The sequence below is a fragment of the Ochotona princeps genome, chromosome 16 (assembly GCF_030435755.1).
Source record: "Ochotona princeps isolate mOchPri1 chromosome 16, mOchPri1.hap1, whole genome shotgun sequence".
NCBI classification, from domain to species: Eukaryota; Metazoa; Chordata; class Mammalia; order Lagomorpha; family Ochotonidae; genus Ochotona; species Ochotona princeps.
Genome location: NC_080847.1, coordinates 15,572,394 through 15,591,505, shown reverse-complemented (window position 1 = coordinate 15,591,505; position 19,112 = coordinate 15,572,394). Strand labels below are relative to the sequence as shown.

Sequence of the window (19,112 nt, the reverse complement as noted above, 5' to 3'; positions counted from 1 at the left end):
TGGAGAGTGGATTCTTGTACAATTATTTATTCTATGCACGTTTAACCTCACAGTTGACAGAAAGTAAAATCATACAGCTCACAGTACCCCCAGGGCTCCTAGGGCCAGATTAGACTGCTGCAGCTTGAAGAATAACCATATATAAGTGTGAAAGCCACTTTGAACACACTTTAAGTTGGATAGCGGAGGTTCCCTCTTACTATTGAGATTTCAAGTTTTAGGTTAAACGCAACTTAACGAATGGCTTGTAAAGTAAGTTGAGCATTTTCAGAGATCTCCTATTTTGTTTTTTTTCAAGATGTGGAAGCACCTCTGATGCTTGAGAATTCCACAGTGCTCCCAGTAGTTTAAGGAGCAGGACAGTACACGTGGCTGTCGTGGGCATGCAGCATGTCACCAGCAGGCCGTTAACAGTGAGAAGAGCCACCCAGTGGCATCACTGGCACATTACTTCCAGGAGGGAGGGGGCGATCAGTTACACCTGCCAAGCGAGGGTGCTGGCATGTCTGCCAAGCGGAAAATCCAATTCTCTACAACAACATGACTACCAGATTCCTGGGCAGTGTGTCATTTAGACCAAGTCTGTCTATTCAGAAACCTGTGGAGTGTGCTTGAAATCCTTTTCAAATATAAATTTATGCTGAGTGTTAAATAAAAACACTGAGCCAAACAGTCTGACTACCACAAATTCAGCATTTGGCTTGACAAACACAGGCCTGTCATTCCTGAAAGCAATTTTTTGCTCAATCTCAGCACACCGTGCTGGGGGAATTTGTTTGTCAGTGTGCAAATGGAAAAGCTCAGCTACACAGACGGCCTTACTTCAGAGCCACACAGGGATTGGGGGGGGCGGAAGGGGAGAGTGGTTGAAGAAATGTATGTAGAACAAAGGTGAGGTGCAGGTGCAAGCTTCCTTTACTTAACATTGGCTTCTACTTAGAGCGGAAAGCAAAAAGAAAGCATATTAATAAAAACAGAACAAGGCTCTGCTCCTGAATTTTATCCAATCACCAAGAACTATACTTGCATTGCAAAAATCTGTGCAAGGTGGGAAGTGGTCAAGTGACACAAGTGCGGAGACAGATGTAAGGAGGGATAGCAAAGGCCCAGGGAATGCGACTCATGGTTAAAGGTAGCCCGAGTAAACAGTGCCTGTTTCCCGTCAGCTGCTGCTAAGACCTGTACCGTCCGAACAGACCGGGGATCGGAAGGGGCTTTTCGCTTCTCGTTTATTTGAGCAAGGCCCCATTTCAGTGGCCCCGTTGAATAGCAAGTCCTAGATTTCAGCATTCGGCTCCCTGCATCATCACAAGACAGATTAGACTCTATGCTGCTAGGACGGATGGCGCAACTGCCTCTCCTGTGAATTCAGCAAAGAACAAGCCAATTAGAGGAAAAAGCTAATCATGAAAAAAATGGATGATTCCATAAACATGGGAGGAAGGACCACTGTGCGTGCTGGGGTCTATTCACCAGCATCCAGGCATTTATACTGAGAAATCCGAGCATGTTTCAACAAAATATCACGGGAAGTGGGATGCAAAGCTGAGTTGACTTGGGTATAAAAGTGTCTGAGAGCCATAGCTTTATTCACAATGACATTGGTCGTGAACTTGATGGAGATTGTTCAGACCTTTGCCAGAAACATTCTCTGGGACCCAGGGAGATATGTTCATAAAGTCCTGTTCCAGAAATCTCTTGCTGGATTTGATCATGGCCTTGACCCTATTCGTGTCTTAATCCTTGGGCCAGTTCACAGCCTGAACCCCTTCACCCCAAGGTCTCTTCCTGCAGTCATTTCTGCGCTCAAGGTCATGACCCTGTCCTCTGTTGTCTTCCTTCTCGAGCTTTATTGTTTAGTTTTTGACATATAGATCTCTGTTTGTGGCATATTGTTGAGATTTCAGGTTTGGAGCAGCCATTTGGCCTAGCGGTGGCAGCCATGTCCCATATCAAAGTACCTGGGTGGGCCATTCCTGGCAATGCTTCCAATCCAGCTTCCAGGTGACGCACACTTGCTAAAAGCAGCAGGTGGTGGCTCAAGTAGTTGAGATCCTGCCAGCCACGTAGGAGATCCACATTGAATTCTGGGCCCCTGGCTTCGGCCTGACAAGTGGAAGATATTTCTCTCTCTCTCCTTTCCTCTCCTCTTTCTTTCTCCTCTCTCTCCCCTCTTTCTCTTTCTAGCTTCTGGGAGCAATGCAGGAAACAACCCCAAATCAGGATGGGTGTTCTCAGCTTCAGCAGTGGCAGCTGTATCGGTGACCGACCTAGGCAGTCTCTGAAGTCGGGTTTCTCCTCCCGACTTCAGGACTCATATAGGGAGTCTGTGGATTGGCTGGGCTGAATGGTGCTAACTAGCAAAAGAGCCAAGAGAAGCTTGAAGTTGAGCTGCCAACGTTGTCTGCAGGCTCCCTAGGGGCCAAAGCAAAAAGGCAGCAAGCGTGTGTTGGTCTAAAGTGGGGCCAGTAGGAAAGCCGGGCTCTTCACAGCCCTTATGTCTGGGAGCCATGTCTCATGTGGAACTTCACCTGTGTTCTGAGAGTACAGTGGACAACCCCCCGGGGAAACACGCTTTTGCCTAAGCTGTTCTTTCAGCCCCCACCAGAGTACTACTTCAGGAAGACAGTTCCAGGGAAGGAGGCTAAGCCACTGTAACCCAAGAACACAGCTCTGGGCTGGTCCACTTAGCTCTGGGAACTAAAACCTCTACTGTGTAGAATGGATAGCTGACATCGGTGTTCATACAATCCTCTACAAATATTCTCTCCCATAGCAGAGTGTAATTTGCAGCCTTCATGAAATTGATGTTTTACCTACCCATTATTCAGGCACTCCTGTTCATGTCACAGTAAATATGGCCCATGACCTTGAGTCTCACCATGATGGGTGGGCCAGGCCCCAGCCTTCCAACTTCTCTACCCAGTTCCATTGCCTCCTGAACAGCGACTTTGCTGGCATCATAAACATCTGGGTTCTGGCAAGAGGGGTTAAGATGCCATGCTCCATATGGGAGTGTCTGGTTCCCAGGCTGACCTCCTGCCCGTGCAGACCCTGGGAAGCAGTGGTGCTGGCTCGCTAAGTTTGGGCCCTGCAACCCAGCGAGAGGCTGGACAGTTTCCAGCCTTTGGCTGTGGCAGGCATTTGAGGAGGGAACCAGCAGGTAGGCTGGATTTCTCTCTGTCTCTCCACAACCCCCTCCCAAGTCCTTCCCCTGTCCCAGGGGCCAACTCTGTGTAGCAATGAGAGAAGAGAAAATTGGTGGATCAAGGCCAGGGATGATTCTGCCAGGAAAGGGAAAGCTTGGTGTGGCTTCATTCAGTTGAACTGCCTCATTTGACCTTGACTCAGGTGTGTGATGTCAGCCAGTTTACCACTTCTGCAAAAGTGGGAATAGCATGGTCTGTGAAATGGCCTCCCTGGGTTTTCTAGCCAACACATAAATCCTGCTTCAAGCCAGAGTGAAACCTGAGTGGACTATGACAAGGCATTGAGCTCAGGGGATGTGGCCACCCAGAGGCATGGATGAGTTAACGTTAGTGAGTTTAAGTATCAGGATGAATCTTCATAGTGAAAGAAATTACTCTCGTTTATATTTATGGGATGATTAAGGGCCTGGGTGGGATCCTTTGCTGTCCACAGTTTAAAGGGCTCATTTTAATCCAATTCTTATCTGATTTCTCAGTGGCTAGCACTTGTCTAGGAATCACTTGGTGTTGGTGGGTGGGTAAATGGATGGATGGGTAGGTGGGAGGTGGGTGGGAATGGGAGGTGAGTGGATGCATGCATGAGTAATGGATGAGTGGGGGATGGAGAGATGGGAGATGGATTGATGAGGATGTGTGGATGGATGACTGAGCGAATGTTGAGTAGAAGCATAGATAGGAAAATCCCCAAAAGGGTGAATGATTTGGGGTTGAGCAAATTGGTGGGGGGCTGGTGAATCAATGGGTGACCACGTTGCTTTTCTCCTTTCTACCATAAACGTCCTTCCCCTATTGCCACTAACAACCATGTACATGTCCCAGCATGGCAATCTACTACTGCATGGAGATGTGTCTGCACTGAAGGAAGAACTCTGAATCCCTTGCCCAGAAGCTCATGTCCCCACCAGCCAGCAACAGTCGAGGTGGCATCCCAAAACAACCCATTTCCCTGAGTTCCACTGGGCCCCCACCCCTCCGTGTTCCTGACTGTGCCCCTCACTCCCTCCCACACTCTTCAAGACACAGCCTCTCTCTGAGATGTCCCTGACTGCTCGCAGCCTGCTGTCAGTTCCCCAGTGGCCAGAGGCTGAGAGCCAGCCAATGGCTGAGGTCACCCAGAAAGAGTAGGGGAGGGCGGGACTCAGAAGTGCCCTGCCGAGGTCATACTTGCCAGGGCAGTGGGCTTGTGACAAATGTCTCTGGAATTTTTGTGACAGAAACCATCAGTGAGGTCCATGTGCTGGGGCCCCTTCTCCCTCTCCACAGCATCTCCTGGGAAGCAGCGGCAGCGGCTGCAGAAGGTGCAGACTCAGCACCGCCTGCCTTCCCTTTGTCACTGTGGCTCAGATGGCTTTGGGCCGCCAAGAGCACATCCCTGCCCATCCGCCACCCTCAGCAGGAACTCAGTAGGTAGCCATGGCTGCCTCCATTTCCCTGCCTGTCCCTCAGCACCTCCCAGAGCAGAGTCAGCCCCAACTCAGGCCTGATCTCTTAGTTCCCACACCTTCCTCTCACACCCAACTCACCCCAGAACCCTTCATCCGCTCAGGAAGGAAAATAGTTCAAGAATCAAAGCCTCTTCAGCCAGCCAGCCAGCCAGTGGTCCAGTGAGTCTAGACATGGACCCAGGGTCACACAGTGAGGATGAGAACAGGAAATAGATCCATTTTCCTGCCCCTATCCCCCAGCCCCTTCTTCCCAGCCCCTGCTCCATGCCTTTGTTGGATGAATCATCAGGCAAGTCTGGGTACAAATCCCCAAAGTGCCTCAAAATGAGCTAGCAGACTTGAACACATGACTTCAGGCTCCCCAAGGCTCCGTGTCCTCATCCAGGGGTGGAGGGGGGGGTGACTGTGGCATCTGCACAGATAGGAAGTAAGTGTGAGTGCAGGTGCATCCTCAGGGCAAGTCATTTGAGACTAACAGAAGCCTTGAGGCAGCCTTCTGCCAGGCCCAGCTGGGACCCAGGATCTAGCCTAGCCCCACAGGGAGCCTTAGGACTGCACCTGCAAAATGGGGAGGACACAGGGTTGGTGGGTGGGGGGCTCTGCAAGGGCTTTCTGGGGCATTGAGCACTATCATCAGAGGCCAACCATGTGTTTGGCCTTGTACAGTAAAGAACAGCCTGGATTTAATTCCTGGCTCCATGCCTCTGGGAAATGGGGAGAAAGGCAGTGCTTCCCTTCCAGGACTTCTTTGAAGATTAAATAGGCTCATCATGTGCTTCGAGCAGGTAGAGCCCATTGGATGCATAGCAAGGGCCCAGTAGCTGAGAGGTCTCTTATCAACACATCACTTGTCTTCTGGGAAGTCTCCCCAGGGGACCCCACACTGCAGTCTAGAACTTTTGCAGGGCATATCTGGAGATGGTCCCCCACCCCATCCCTGGGTTTGCACTCTTCTCTATATAACCTGCCCAGCAAGGCCATCATGCCCTGAGATGCTCCAGCTCTGGTCTCTGCAGTCTTGGTGTTTTATCAACACGAGTCAGCTGCAGATAAGGACCCTTAGTTATGGTTGCTCTGATTGCATCCACTGTAGCCCAGAAGAACCAGGCACTGTGTTCCCAGTGCACAGTACCTGCTGTGCTGAATGTCACTGTATTTGCGAGACCGTGGTGCTTCCAACTGGTCCAGTGGCCTGTGTGACCAGGACGAAGTCATTCAAGCTCTCTGAGGCTGTTTGCTTCTCTGTTCATGTTGCGGGGGTGTCTCATCTGAGGCCACTAGGAGGATTAAATCAGGTCATAGAGCACGCACAGCAGGTGTCCACGAGGAGGAAGTGTTCCTGCTGGTGTGTGGGGAGGCCACGTGAGGAAGAGCTTCATTATAACTTCTACTTGACAATGGGTACCTTTATAGGAACAGTTTGGGAGGAGGGTGTGGGGAAGAGCCAAAGTGGGCTTCACTCTCTGTCCTTACCCACACTGGGGCAGGAGGATGGGGACGAGAAGCAGGATGGCCACCGCGTTCATTCTTACCAGTCACATGACTGAGATTAGGCCTTGGACTTGGAAATTGGAAGCATTTCCCTCATCATTTAAAGCATTGGCCACCCTTGCCCATCCTGGTGACTGGGAGATTAATTTCGCAGATGCCCCTGCAGGTGGGTGCCCATGCCAACTGGCTATACCTACAGGTGTGGGTAGTGCCACCACCTGCCCGGCTGGCAACCAGCCTGGTGCAAGGCTCGCATCTGCTGCTGAGGCAGTTGGGGGGAGGGTATCTCCAAGGTGACCCCATGGAATTACACCTGCATACACACACATGCGCACACCTAGGATAATGGAAAACTTCAGCCTACAGTAATGACAGCCAAGGGAATAAACAAGTCAGCTCTTCATCTGAAACTCAAGCTGTCATAAGCAGTCAAAAGCCAAGAAATTGACATTCTAGCCTAATATACAGTTAGACACAGCCACCTAAGCCCATTGCTTTTCACTCAATTGTACTACAACTATTTACTGAGTGTCTACTATGTGCCCCTGATTCTTGGCTAAGTGCGGCAGCTTAAACAGTGATTAAGTCAGGGCAGATGGCACATCTGTGTTCAAGGAGAAAATACTCTAATGAGCTGGGCAGGGTATCCAGAGACAAAACATAAGCAAACAAATAAATAAGCAGGATGTTCCGTGAATGTGAGGCGTTCTATTTGAGGAAGGCACGTGAAGTGATATGACACAATGGCATAGGTTCAATCAGGGTGGCCTCCACAAGGAGGTGATGGGTAAGGAAAGAACTGGAGGAGGAGGAGAGGCAACTGGGTATCAGGCACTTTGAGAGGTTATGATGAATAATACTCTTCAGAATATTAATGAACACATGTTTATGTGGATGTATTTTTTTAAGATACTTGTATTTGAAAGAATGTTAAACGGGGAGAGACAGATAAAGATCTCTTTACACACTGGCTCACTCCTCACATAGCTGCAGCAGCCATGACGGGCGAGGATGGAGTCAGGAGCCAGGAGCCAGGAGCTCTTTCCGGGTCTCCCACACGGGTGGCAGGAGCAGGCAGCTGGATCAGAAGAGCAGCCAAGACGCAAACTGGCATTCTGACATGGGATGTTGGCATCCCAAGTGCTGGCTTAACCCTCTGAGTCACAATGCTGGCCCTGCTTTCCATTTTTCTTGGGTTTACAGCTAGGAATGCATTTGCTGTGCAGACAGTAATGATGCTTAACCACTTGCAAACTGCCAGACTCTGTTTCCAAAGCAGCTGCTCCAGTTGGCCTTGCCTGAGCAGTGTGTGAAGAACTTTGCTTTTTCCTTTCAGCTCTCAGTCTTTGTCTTTTTGATTCTAGTCATCCTGGTGTGAAATGGTCTCTCATTGCCTTTGATTTTGATTCACATTTCTCTGCTAGTTAACGATTTCAAGTTTTTTATGTGCTTATTAGCCAATTGTATCTTCTTAGCAGAAACATCTATTCAACTCTCTTGCCCATTTTTTTTATTGTTTCATTATGGACTTGTTATAGTGCTTTACATAATTTCGATGTGAGTTATTTGTACTTGATTCAAAGGGGATTTTCCTATTCTCTAGATTGCTTTTTCATTTTTTTATGGTGTCTTCTGATGCACACGATTGTTTCCACACTCACCTGTTCATCTCTGTGCTTCTCATGCTTTTGTGTCATGTCTGAGCATCATGTGCAAGATCCAAGGCCACGAAGACCTACTCCCTTGCCTCTCACCTAAGAATTGTGTGATTAATTTACATCATAGATTTAGTTCTCTGATTCCTTCCGTTACTTTCACTATTGGTATGAGATGGGGAACCCAACCTGATTTTTTTCTTTTGAAAGATTTTATTCTTTCTTTTTTTTTTTTTAAAGATTGTTATTAGAAAGATGGAATCAAGGTGACAGCATAGCGTGCAGACACATTCGGGATGACGGAGAATCATTAGACAGGGTGCACAGAGAGCAGATTACAGGAAAAGACAGGGTCAGGCAGTCAACACAGGGGTACCAGGAGAACCCCTGGACACAGGGAAAAGGTGGCAACAGCGGAGCTGTGTTACCATGAACAGAAAATCTGACTTTTTTTAAGCTTTTTCTCATTTTTTTTTTTATTGGAAAGTCAGATATACAAAGGAGGGACAGAAAGGAAGAGCTTCTGCCCACTAATTCACTCCCCAGGTGGACGCAATGGCCGGAGCTGAGCCCATCTGAAGCCAGGTGCCAGGAGCGTTTACTGGGTCTCCTACGCAGGGCCCACTGGGATACAAATCGGCACCATGTGGGATCCCACATGCAAGATGAGGACTTTAGCCGCTAGGCTACCACACCAGGCCTGAAAGATTTTATTTTTATTGAAAAGGCAGATCAGATCTACAGAGATAAGGAAAAACAGAGAAAGATCTTTCATCCCCTGGTTCACTCCCCCAAATGGCCACAGTGGCTGGAGCTGAGCTGATCAAGAGCCAGGAGATTATTCTGAGTCTCCCATGCGGTGCAGGGTCCCAAGGCTTTGGGCCGTCCTCGACTGCTTTCCCAGGCCACAAGCAGGGAGCTGGATGGGAAGTGGAGTAGCCAGGACATGAACTGGCACACATAAGGGATTCTGGCGCATGCAAGGTGAGGATTTTAGCTGTTGAGCCATTGCACAGGTCCCAACTTTTTTTTTTTTTTTTTTTTTTTTTTTGGTGCCGGAGTATCCAGTCACCTCACCACCACACATCTTTATGCTTTTTTTTTAAAAAAGCTATTTATTTTTACTTGAAAGGCAGATTTACAGAGAAAAGGAGAGAGAAAGAAAGGTTTACCATGTATTTGTTCACTCCCCAAATAACCACAGTGGCCAGAGCTGAGCAGATCTGAAGCCAGGAGCCAGGCCTCCCATGTGGGTGCAGAGGCCCAAGTACTTGAACTGTCTTCCATTGCCTTTCCCAGGCCATTAGCAGGGCACCAGATTGGGAGGGGATCAACTGGGACAGGAATGGATATCCTTATGGGATGCTGGTGTTACAAGCAGTTGGTTTTACCAGCTGTGCTACAACACCTGGCCCCTATTCTATAGTGGTTTTCTTTTCCATGAAATCCTTCAGATTTTTTTTTAAAATCATGTCATCTGTAAATACAATTTTCCTTCTGATTATGGAATACAATTTTCCAATCTGAATGGCTTTGATTTCATTTTCTGACCAATTTCCCTGGCTAGAATCTCCAGCATAATTGTGAATGAAAGCGTGGACAGTCTCGTCTTATACCTGATCTTAGGAGAATGGTTTCAGTCTCTTATTATTAAGCATGATGCTGTCAGTGAGTTTTTCATAGGTGTTCCTTATCAGACTGAGGAAATTCACTCCTGTTCCTGATTTTTGAGTGTTTTTTTTTTTTTTACCATGGAGTGTTTAGTTTTGTCAAATGCTTTTTCAATATCTGTTATGGCACTGTGGTTTTTGTCTTCTAGTCTATTGATGCGGTGTATTACATTGATTAGTTTTTAAATGTCAAACAACTCTCTCACCCCTGGAATAAATCTCACCTGATCATAGTTTAGAATCCTTTTTTACATAGGGCTGGCTTCAAGGAGCTAGTATTTTATTGTTTTTGTTTTGCATATATGTTCAATAAAGAATTGGTCCCCATTTTTCTTTTTTTGTTTTTTGGGTTTTTTTTTTTTTTTTTTTTTTACATAGACATTTACGGCTATAACTTTCCCCCTAAATGTTGCTTTGGCAGTATCTCACATGGTATGGGCATAGTGATTTCATTATTTTTCCCTTTGATTCCTACTTTATCTATGAGTATATTATTTCCACTTATTTGTGAATTTCAAAAGTTAATTTCTGCTATTTATTTCTGCATTCATTGTGATTGGAGGACACACTTTGTTTCATTTCAGTCTTCTTAAATCTATGGGGAAGACATTCCATGTGTGCTTGAGGAGGTCTATTCTGCTGACATGCTCTGTGGACACCTGCTAGGTCTAATGTGTGTTAGTGTTGTTCAAGGCATAGATTTCTTGTTGGTCTTCTGCTTTGTTTTTCTATACGTTGTTGGGAGTGCAGTGTTCAAGGCTCCACCTGTTTTTGTTGAACTATCTGTCTCCCCTTCATCAATTATCCATTGTGTCATGTATTTTGAGACTTTGTTGCTAAGTACCTAAGTGTCTACCATTGTTATAACTTCCTGATAGATTGCCCTTTTGTCATGATATGTCCCTCTAGTTTTATCATTAAAAAATCATCTCTGATAACGTTTTACGCTTTTAAAGGCTATTTTTGTCTGACATTATTAAAATTCCTCCAGCTTTCTCAGGATTGCCATTTACAAGGTGTATCTTTTCTCAATCCTTCCTTGTCTTTTGATTCTCCAGTGAGTCTCTGACAAATGGTGTGGAACTGGGTCTTATTTCTCACCCAGCCTGAGTTTCTGCCTTTTGTTGCTGTTGTTGTTGAGTCTGTTCATATTTAACATTACATCAATGGAGTCAGACTTGCCTCTGTCATTTTGCCTTTTGTCTCACAGTGGGAGGAGGGGGATTCTCCATTTCTCCTTTTTGTTTTGAGTATTTTCTAGAATCATATTTTAATTCAATTCATCTTTCACTAGATGTTTTTTGATTACATCTTTAGTGGTTGTCCTAAGGTTTATCATATGTATCTTCTCAGAATCAACTTCACATTTATACTAACTTCATCCCAGTGAGAATCAAGCCACTCTGGCTATTCCTATTGAACTGGATTGCTCTTCCCTCTTGTGCTGTTACTACTATACACTACAGAGCTCTTCATTCAGCTCTGTATGGCCTAGAGTGGGCTTGGCTAGGATGTACACTGACTGCAGGTGAGTCACTAAATATCTTAGGACTCCGGTATCCTCACCCATAATGGGGAGAACTGGATGAACACAGCTCCAAGAGCAAAGTGAGCTTTCAGCCTGCAGCCCCACACAGTGGGGTTATGAAGAAGGTTCTGGCCTGTGCTGGGCCTTCAGGGAATTCCAGAATTTACCCCCAGCGTTTCCCCAGCATTCAGACACCAGGCATGGCCAGCCAAAGCCAGGAGGAGGTCCTTCTGCTGCCCAGAATTGGGCTGGCAGCCTGAGGACAGGCTTGTACCTGGGGTATGGGGTGCAAGAGAGTGAGCCATGTGTCTGGAGGGCAGACCTGGCAGTCCTGGGTCCCAGCCTGGCTTTTCCAGAGTAACCTGGTTGGCTCCAGGTCTGACACACAACAGTGCTAAGCCTCAGTCCACCCATTCATTGAAGGGGAAACCGCATTCCCAGCTGTGTGGTGTGGCACTCACTAACAAGACTGGCGTCTCTACCCCTGGCTTGCTCTGACCCCCAGACCCAGTCATCTTATCTGTGAGAGCAGATAAAGTCTCCACAGTTCCCGGGGTGTTCAGGGACACAGCTGTCCACCCTGCAGTTCCTGCACCTCCCTTTGCTCTACTACACCATGCCCCTTCTTTCAAGACCCCTCCAACTCTGTGTTCCTCTGTCCGGCATGGGATGTCTCCCCCTTCCTTCTTGCCTTGCAAGAACACCTCCAGGAAGCCTTCCTTGATTGGCTCCAACCCCCTGACCTGTCTGAATCAGTGACTGGCCCCCAGGAGTCCCTCGCCCTCCCAGAGGCCTTGGTAACATCACATTGACCTTCTACCCATTGTCTTGGGGCAGTAGAGTCCCTGCCTATCCCCAAGAGTCTTGGCATCCAGGCTGCAGCTCTGCTACTATTTGCTGGACAAATTCACAGCCCTCCAAGTTCCCTTCCTCCTGCCCTGTGAGTTTGCTGAGTGCCTAGTCCAGAGAGGGGAGCTTTGGAGGAGAGGTAGGCTGGGCAGCCCCCAGCGCCAGGGGCTCCTGCAGGCAGTGGGTGAGCACGGCCCCCTCTTCCATGGTAGGGGCAGCCAAGGCAGAGCCTACCATGGATTCAGGGATTAGTACCACATGGGGGAGGAGGGAGGCATGCAGAAGCCCGGGCCCAGCGCAGGCTCCCCTCTCTCTGTCTGCAGTAGCACGATACAACCGCACCAGCTACTTCTACCCCACCTTCTCAGAGAGCTCGGAGCACAGCCACCTGCTCGTGTCCCCCGTGCTGGTAGCCAGCGCCGTCATTGGCGTGGTCATCATCCTCTCCTGCATCACCATCATCGTGGGCAGTATCCGCAGGGACAGGCAGGCCCGGCTGCAGCGGCACCGCCACCGCCACCATCATCACCACCGCCGGCACCGACACCAGGAGTATGAGCACGGCTACGGTGAGCTGCCCCCTCGGGAACCCTGCACCTGCATCCTGCCCAACGGTGACTGCTATCCAGGACACACTGGGGAGGTAGTGCTCAGGGAAGGCATCACAGAGGTCTTGGAGCATCGGGAAGAGCTCCCAGATGCCCACCACAATGAATGTTCTCCATACCCTAGGAGCCCCCCAACCCCTGTGCCTGCCAAAAGGAGAGGGACCTCAGAGAGAAGCTAAAGGCTGAGGAAGAGTGAATGTCACTGCTCTCCAGCCCTGACCAATCACTGGTCCAGTTGGTGCCTGGAGGGAAAGATGGATGGAGAGGAGGGAGGGAGGGATTAGTGGAGGGAAGGAAGGAGGAATATAGGGAGGAATAAATGGAGGGGTGGAGAGAAGGATAGAGGGAGGGTGAAGGGAGGAGGGATGGCGAGAGGGAAGGAGAGATAGTGGGGAGAGTGGAGGGATGGATGGGTCGGTGGGAGGATGCATGGAAAGAGGGATGGATGGGCGAGTGGGTTAGTGAAAGCTTAGACCTTGTCCCTGGTGCCAAATCAGAATGATGACAAGCTTTGGGGGTGCAGGAGGGAGAACGCAGACTCTGCCCACCGATGAGAGGGCAGCAGACAGACTTCTGGATCTTAAGGATACTGCTGCACTAGGTGACAGGGCTTATAAGGAGCCACAAAGAAGGGCCCAAGCCTGAACCTGGGACGAGGCACAGAGGGCAGGGGCTGCCGGAGTTCTCAAGCTGAGAGCAGGGAGAGGCCAGCCTGGGCTGTGGGGCACAGAAGTGGTATGTGGGCAGCCCCTCCTTAGCTGGGGATGCCTGAGGGCCAGGCCTGAGTCTGGGCTCTGACTCTGCGCAGCCCTGTGCCCTGCAGGGGAGGGGAGTTGGCATGAGGACACCTAGGTGCGGTGCCTTCCTCCCCACTCCATCTCTGCTCCCAGCTGTGGCCTTGGCTCCTTCCTGGGTCTCAGCAGGGAGCCTGGAAGCACTGCTGTTCTCACCCCTCCCTCCAGCCTTGGGCAGTGGAAGATGCAGGGCAGTGCCGGAGTGCAGAGCACCAGCAAGCCGGGGCCTCTGGGGATGGGGAGCCCTGCCTCCTCCCAGACGCCCTGCCCTGGCTCCCGGGCTCCCGTCCACCCCTCCAGCTGGGCCTCCTCAGACTTCAGGAAACTCCTCTGCCTTGTGCACACGGAGCCCCAGCCTTGGTCCCGAGCCCCCTCACTGTACCCACTCTGTTCTGGCTCCTCTACCGGCCAGCTGTAGCCTACAGCCCCATGAACATCACCCTGTGTGCACCCACGGCAGGGGGCACTGCCCACTCGGGAGGGCCATTGCAGCCTCATCGCCCACTTCTCACTGTTCAACCTCAGTAGGGCTGCCCAACCTCTCTGAGCCTCAATCTCAAAGCAGAGACTTACCACAGGGAGCCACCACGAAGGGCAGAGCAGCCCAGTACCCAGCTGAGGAGGCCACCCCCCCATATGTTAACAGAAAGCCTGCTCCTGGCTGCTTCTCCAGACCCAGCTGTGTCCTCTGCCTGCCTGGCACCCCCAAAACCTGCACAGGCCGCCCCAGCGCCTGGACTAGAAAGCTTCTATAGCAAGTGGCTTCCCTGGTGACTTCAGGACTGAGCCAGTCTCAGGGCAGGGAGAGGGCTGCGTCCCCCCCACCCTCAGGTGCTGCAGAGCCTTGGGGAGGAGCTCAGCAGGTACTCACAGGGCAGGTCCCTCCTCCTCCTGCCAAGGACAGTGACCATAACTGTGACCTCAGGCATTTCTTGGTCTGGGTCAGGTGAGGGATAGGGATAGGTCATTCCCACAGGGTGGCAAGCGGGCTGGATTGCTAGTGTCTGCGCAGACCTGGGAGGTGGGAGAGTCTAGGGGCTAAGGCAGAGACCTGTGGCATTTACACAGGGCGCAGCTCTGCCCAGCAGCAGGCTGGCAGTGAACTTGGTCATGTCTGGAGTGGGATCCAAGCCAGGCAAGCAGCCTCAGCCTCCCTGACAGGTTCAGATTTGGGAGGCCAAAGAGAAGGCTGGCAGAGAGGAGAGGGCAACTCTGGCCGTCCCCACACAAGCCTGGGAAACAGCCCTGAGTCTGCCTACCCCTCTCCTACCCCTGCCAGGATCCAGGTGACAGCCACCACCCCCCTCCCCGATGCACCTGCAGGGACTGGCTGGGCACGGGAGCCCAGGGGACCTGCAGCAGCTTCCGTTTTCAACCTCTGCCCGTCCGTGCTTTCTTCCTGGGATCCTTCCACAATCAGCCTCTTGCATGCAGTGCCCCGAGCTGACATAAATCCCATTTCAGCGCCTTTTCTTTACCACCCATGTTACAGACTTTTTTTCCTATTGAAAAACATAGTGTGTGCATCATAGAGAACCTTACACATACAGGCAAAACGAGGAGTCAGGCCATGACCCTGCCCTCTGGACACAGCCACTGGCCATGTGCTGATTAGGAAGACTCTTCTCCCAAGAGCCCCAGGTGTCCCTATGCAGTCCTAGCAGTTTTGTATTCAGATTTTTCCCTTCGCTGTTGAAGCAGGCATGAGAAACAGAGACTGCGGAAGGCAGAAACCATCTCTAGGGTGACACCCTGGGTGGTGGAGTTCAGAAAATGAGGAGCCAAGACCCCCAGCGGGCCTTCAGCCCTTACTGCTTACTGTGTGTTCTCCAGGAAGGCCCTCAGCCTCTCTGAACACCAGCAGAGCGCAGTGCTCCAGCAATTTCCAAGGTCTAAGATAAGATTCTGGGGCCAGGCATGCTGGACCTGCACACTAGCTGCCCTTCTTAGCTGCAGGACTGCTTAGTCTGTGATGCAGAGAAGAATGCAGTGGCCAGGGGGGTCACCATGCCCACCTTAGTTGTGTGTGCTTGGAGTAGGGGTTGGAGGAGGTGCCTGTTCCTGGAGACCAGAGACCCTGCAGGCTTAGTTCCCAATCTTTCTCTTTCCCCTCACTTTATGCCCCAGGCCAATGCCACAGCTCACAGCGCCCCCTGCAGGCCACACTTTTCTGCTCTCCCTCCATGGCTCAAACTGTTCGGTCCCTGCCTTCCCTCCTGCCCATCTCCCCACTGGCTGAACTCAAGACAGCTCTGAAAGACCCTCCTTTGGGGAGCCCTCTCTGACCTTCCACCTGTCAGCCTAGGTGCACCCTCAGCCCTAGTACAAGCTTTAAGCTTGGATCACTGCTCAGAACAGGCCTGTCCCTGGGCTCCCACCTGCTTGCCCCCGCCCTGCCCCAGTCAGGACAGCTCTCCCGGCTTTCTCTGGGACCTGTGCCCAACTCACTTCCTGGGACTGTCTGTGAGGGAAGGTGAGCCGCTGTGCTCGGGCCCCTGGAGATCTCAGGTGGACCCATAGGGACCGTCCATCAGCTGCAGCCTAAGGTCCAAGCTGAGGGTGTGTCTCCCGCAGTGTCAGAAGAACACGCATACAGCCGCTCAAGCCGCAGGATGCGCTACGCCTGCAGCCCCGTCGAGGACTGGCCCCCGCCCTTGGATGTCAGCTCTGATGGGGACGCGGATGCCACAGTGCTCAGGGAGCTGTACCCAGATTCCCCACCCGGGTAAGGAGCTGTGGCAGGGAGGGGTACGGAGGACAGGGTTCTGGACAGACACCCCTCCCCACACTTGCTCAGTGGGCATGCTGTCCCTGCACACCCTCCCCTGGAACCAGCTGGTCCCATCATGGTAAGGTAAGGCTCAGCAGATGGGGAACAGAGAGGACGAGCCCAGAGGCCGGCACCTGGAGATTCCTGCTTGCACAATCTTAAGTGAATTCCTTAGTCTCACCATGCCTATGGCTGCCCCAGTCACAGCAGCAGCTGCCACATCAAAGGGCGACAACAGCAGCGTGGAACATGCAGGTACATGCTCAGCTCTGAACACACGGGGGCTCCTCCCCCCAGCATCATTCCAGTCTCAAGACTGAAGGAGAGAAGGTGCCAGTCTGGGCTGGGGAGGGAGCAGTGAGAGCAGACTAGTATGGGAACCTGGCCTTCAGCAATGACTGGACGCCGGGATGGAGCTGGGCCTTGGGGCTGTGGAGGAGGGGGCCGCAGGCAGAGGGGTGGCATGAGCAAAGGCCCAGCAGTGGGGGAGCAAACCAACTGTGCTGCTCTAAGCTGGCTCCACCTCTCCTCTCCTTACTCTTCCTGGCTTCCGGGGGATTTAGCCCTGACCCCGGCTACACCACTGCCCCTCTCAGGGTCTCTGCTGCTTTGTCTGTGAACCAGGTATGAGCAACTCCTCTGTGCTGGGCTGTCCAGGGCAGGCGGAAGACACTGTGGGTATCTGGGGACATGATGCCTCCCCTGGCCCTGGAGCGCAGTGCTTCCAGCCATTTGGGGGGCAGGAGTGGGGAGTTATGCCCTAGACAAGAAAAACCTGGGCCCAAGGAGGATGCCTCCACCCAGTGTGGACTGACCACGTGGGCAGCTGCTGAGCTGCATCCATGCGCATGTGGAATGAGTCTGGAGACCCTGGGGGCAGAGTTCTCCCTGAGCCGGGCCCAAGTTGGGTCTGGCAAGGTTCAACACTCTGCCCAGGATGTCTGGGCTCAGAGTCTGGCCAGGCTAGGCAGGAAAAGGCAGGTCAGACACACTTGACCACCAAGCCTCATAGGTGACAGGAGTGTGGGGGAGCCCAGGGCATCATGGTCTCAGCTACAGCCACTGAAACAGACACTGGCTAGTGGGTCAGGAGTCATGGTTATGGTCATGGTCAGGTCCTCCAGCCCTCAGGAGAGACCTCCTCACCCATCCCTAGGGCCTGGCTTACACAGGGCCCTGAAGGAGCTCCTTCTCTTGTAGCTACGAAGAGTGTGTGGGGCCGGGGGCCACAGAGCTGTACGTCCCCACAGATGCACCACCGCCCTACTCGCTGACCGGCTCCTGCCCCACACTGGACAGCGCCCTGGATGCCAGCAGTGGCCAGGATCCCAGCCAACCCCAGCAGGTGCACAGGCCCGAGGAGCGGAGTGGTCTCCATACCACCTCCATGGACATGCTGCCCCCATACGAGGCTGTGTGTGGGGCTGGTCCTCCATCCAGCCTGCTGCCGCTGCCGGGACCAGGACCAGGGCCAAGAAGTTCTCAGAGCTCACCCGACCCCAGCCAGGGCCCAGAGAGGATCGTGTGAGTGACCCAGCTGACCAGCTCCTGCTGGTCCCTCTGGGCTGAGCCGTACCCTGCAGGCACACACAAGCATACAACTCACCCACCCAGGTACAGACACTGACACACCCCATGTGCACACAATCTAGACACGGAAGTCTCGTGTGCAGATAAACCTACCTGCACAGGTATCCTTTGCCCAGGCTAGGAGTGCCTCTGTGAATGGCACTGGGGGGAAAGGGGCGCCAAGTTGGAAAGGGTCTTTTTTGGCCATCTCCCCAGGCCTGTTTGCCCCTGCCATGCCCAGCAGGCTGTGCCAATATCCTGATTCCACCTCTGGAAACTTCTTGGCCACCCCAGGTCAGCCCCCGACACCAGGATCCCAATGAGGTCGGGCTATGTGTTGTGCCTGTCTCTCACCTCCAGGGCAGAAGAGCCACAACACCACCACCCTGCCACTTATGAGGCTGAGGGGCCTGGCGACCCTCGCAGCCCACTGAGCCCCCACTGACACAGGCCCTTCCATCTGGTGCTGCTAGTGGAGCTCTTGGCTCCCAGCTGTGCAGGGCCCTGCATGGGTTGGTGGTGGGTGTGAAAGGATGGGGCTATGTTCCCACCAGGATGCTGACCCCTGCCTGACACAGAGGTCTACAGAACAGATGAGGCCATGGCCCTGCCCCCAGGGGGTCTCATTTATAACTCTGCCAGGTCGCTGCTCCAAGGCAGAGATGTGGCCCCCCTCACCCAGCACGTGCCCGCTTAGCCACTGTGGCCTGACCTCAAAGAGCTGGTGCTGTTTCCCTGGCTGGCAGCAGGTGGCTGGGGACTGGGAGTCCCCCACTTTTGGCCTTGCCCTTACGCAGTTCTTGCAGAGAGTGACCTGGGCCCCCTAAAGGCCACTGTGCCACCTCAGAAGCAGTTGCAGCTGATGGCGGCTGCAACAGGGAACGCCAACAGGTCACCTCCTGGGAAGCCCAGTGACTTCCATCTGAAGCCACGTGGGCAACAGGTGGTTCCTGAAGAAGACTCGGCCAGTCAAGGGGCCCAGTTGCTCTGCCACCCCCACTTGTCACCTGCCCTCTGCTCATCCTCTTCCCCACACCTCAACTTCTCTAGTGAAGGGCTAAGACACTTCTTTAAATCCCTTTCCAAAGCAGAGGGGCAGCAAAGGTGGCAGCCCTGAACTTGACTTTCAGTCCAGAGCTTGAGTTCCAGTGCAGAGTGGAAAGGAACTCACCCACTGGCCTCCCGGAGCCCCTGACTCCACCTGGGGGCGGGGAGGGACCTTGTTTACAAGTTCCGTGCACCTGTGCGGTGTGCTGTTTCCTAGGCAGAAGTGCCTGCCTGCTGTGCTTAACGCCTTTAACATGCGCCCCTGGGACAAGGCAGCTCTGAAGACGCATCTGCAACTGCTGAGCGTGCTGGAGGAGAGGGCAGGGGAGGGGAGAGAAAGATAAAGATCCCTGCCTCCTCCTGATGGGTGCCAGAGACAGAGCCAAACTGCTTCTCTTGTTGCTGGCTGAGGCGCTGAATAAGCAACGATGTATCTTTTCTGTGTTCAAAATAAATATATCCTATCAACAAAACATA

General features: G+C 52.1%; 1 protein-coding gene across 1 annotated transcript in view; it reads left to right on the top strand.

Moving 5' to 3' along the window:
* BEAN1 (brain expressed associated with NEDD4 1) overlaps positions 1-19,112 on the top strand; it is a 43,427-nt gene extending 24,315 nt beyond the window's left edge. The window contains exons 4-6 of the mRNA XM_058674838.1: positions 12,171-12,416; positions 15,824-15,974; positions 17,220-19,112. Coding sequence (XP_058530821.1) covers positions 12,171-12,416; positions 15,824-15,974; positions 17,220-17,547 — 725 coding nt within the window. The 3' untranslated portion in view covers positions 17,548-19,112. The remainder of the gene's footprint in view (positions 1-12,170; positions 12,417-15,823; positions 15,975-17,219) is intronic.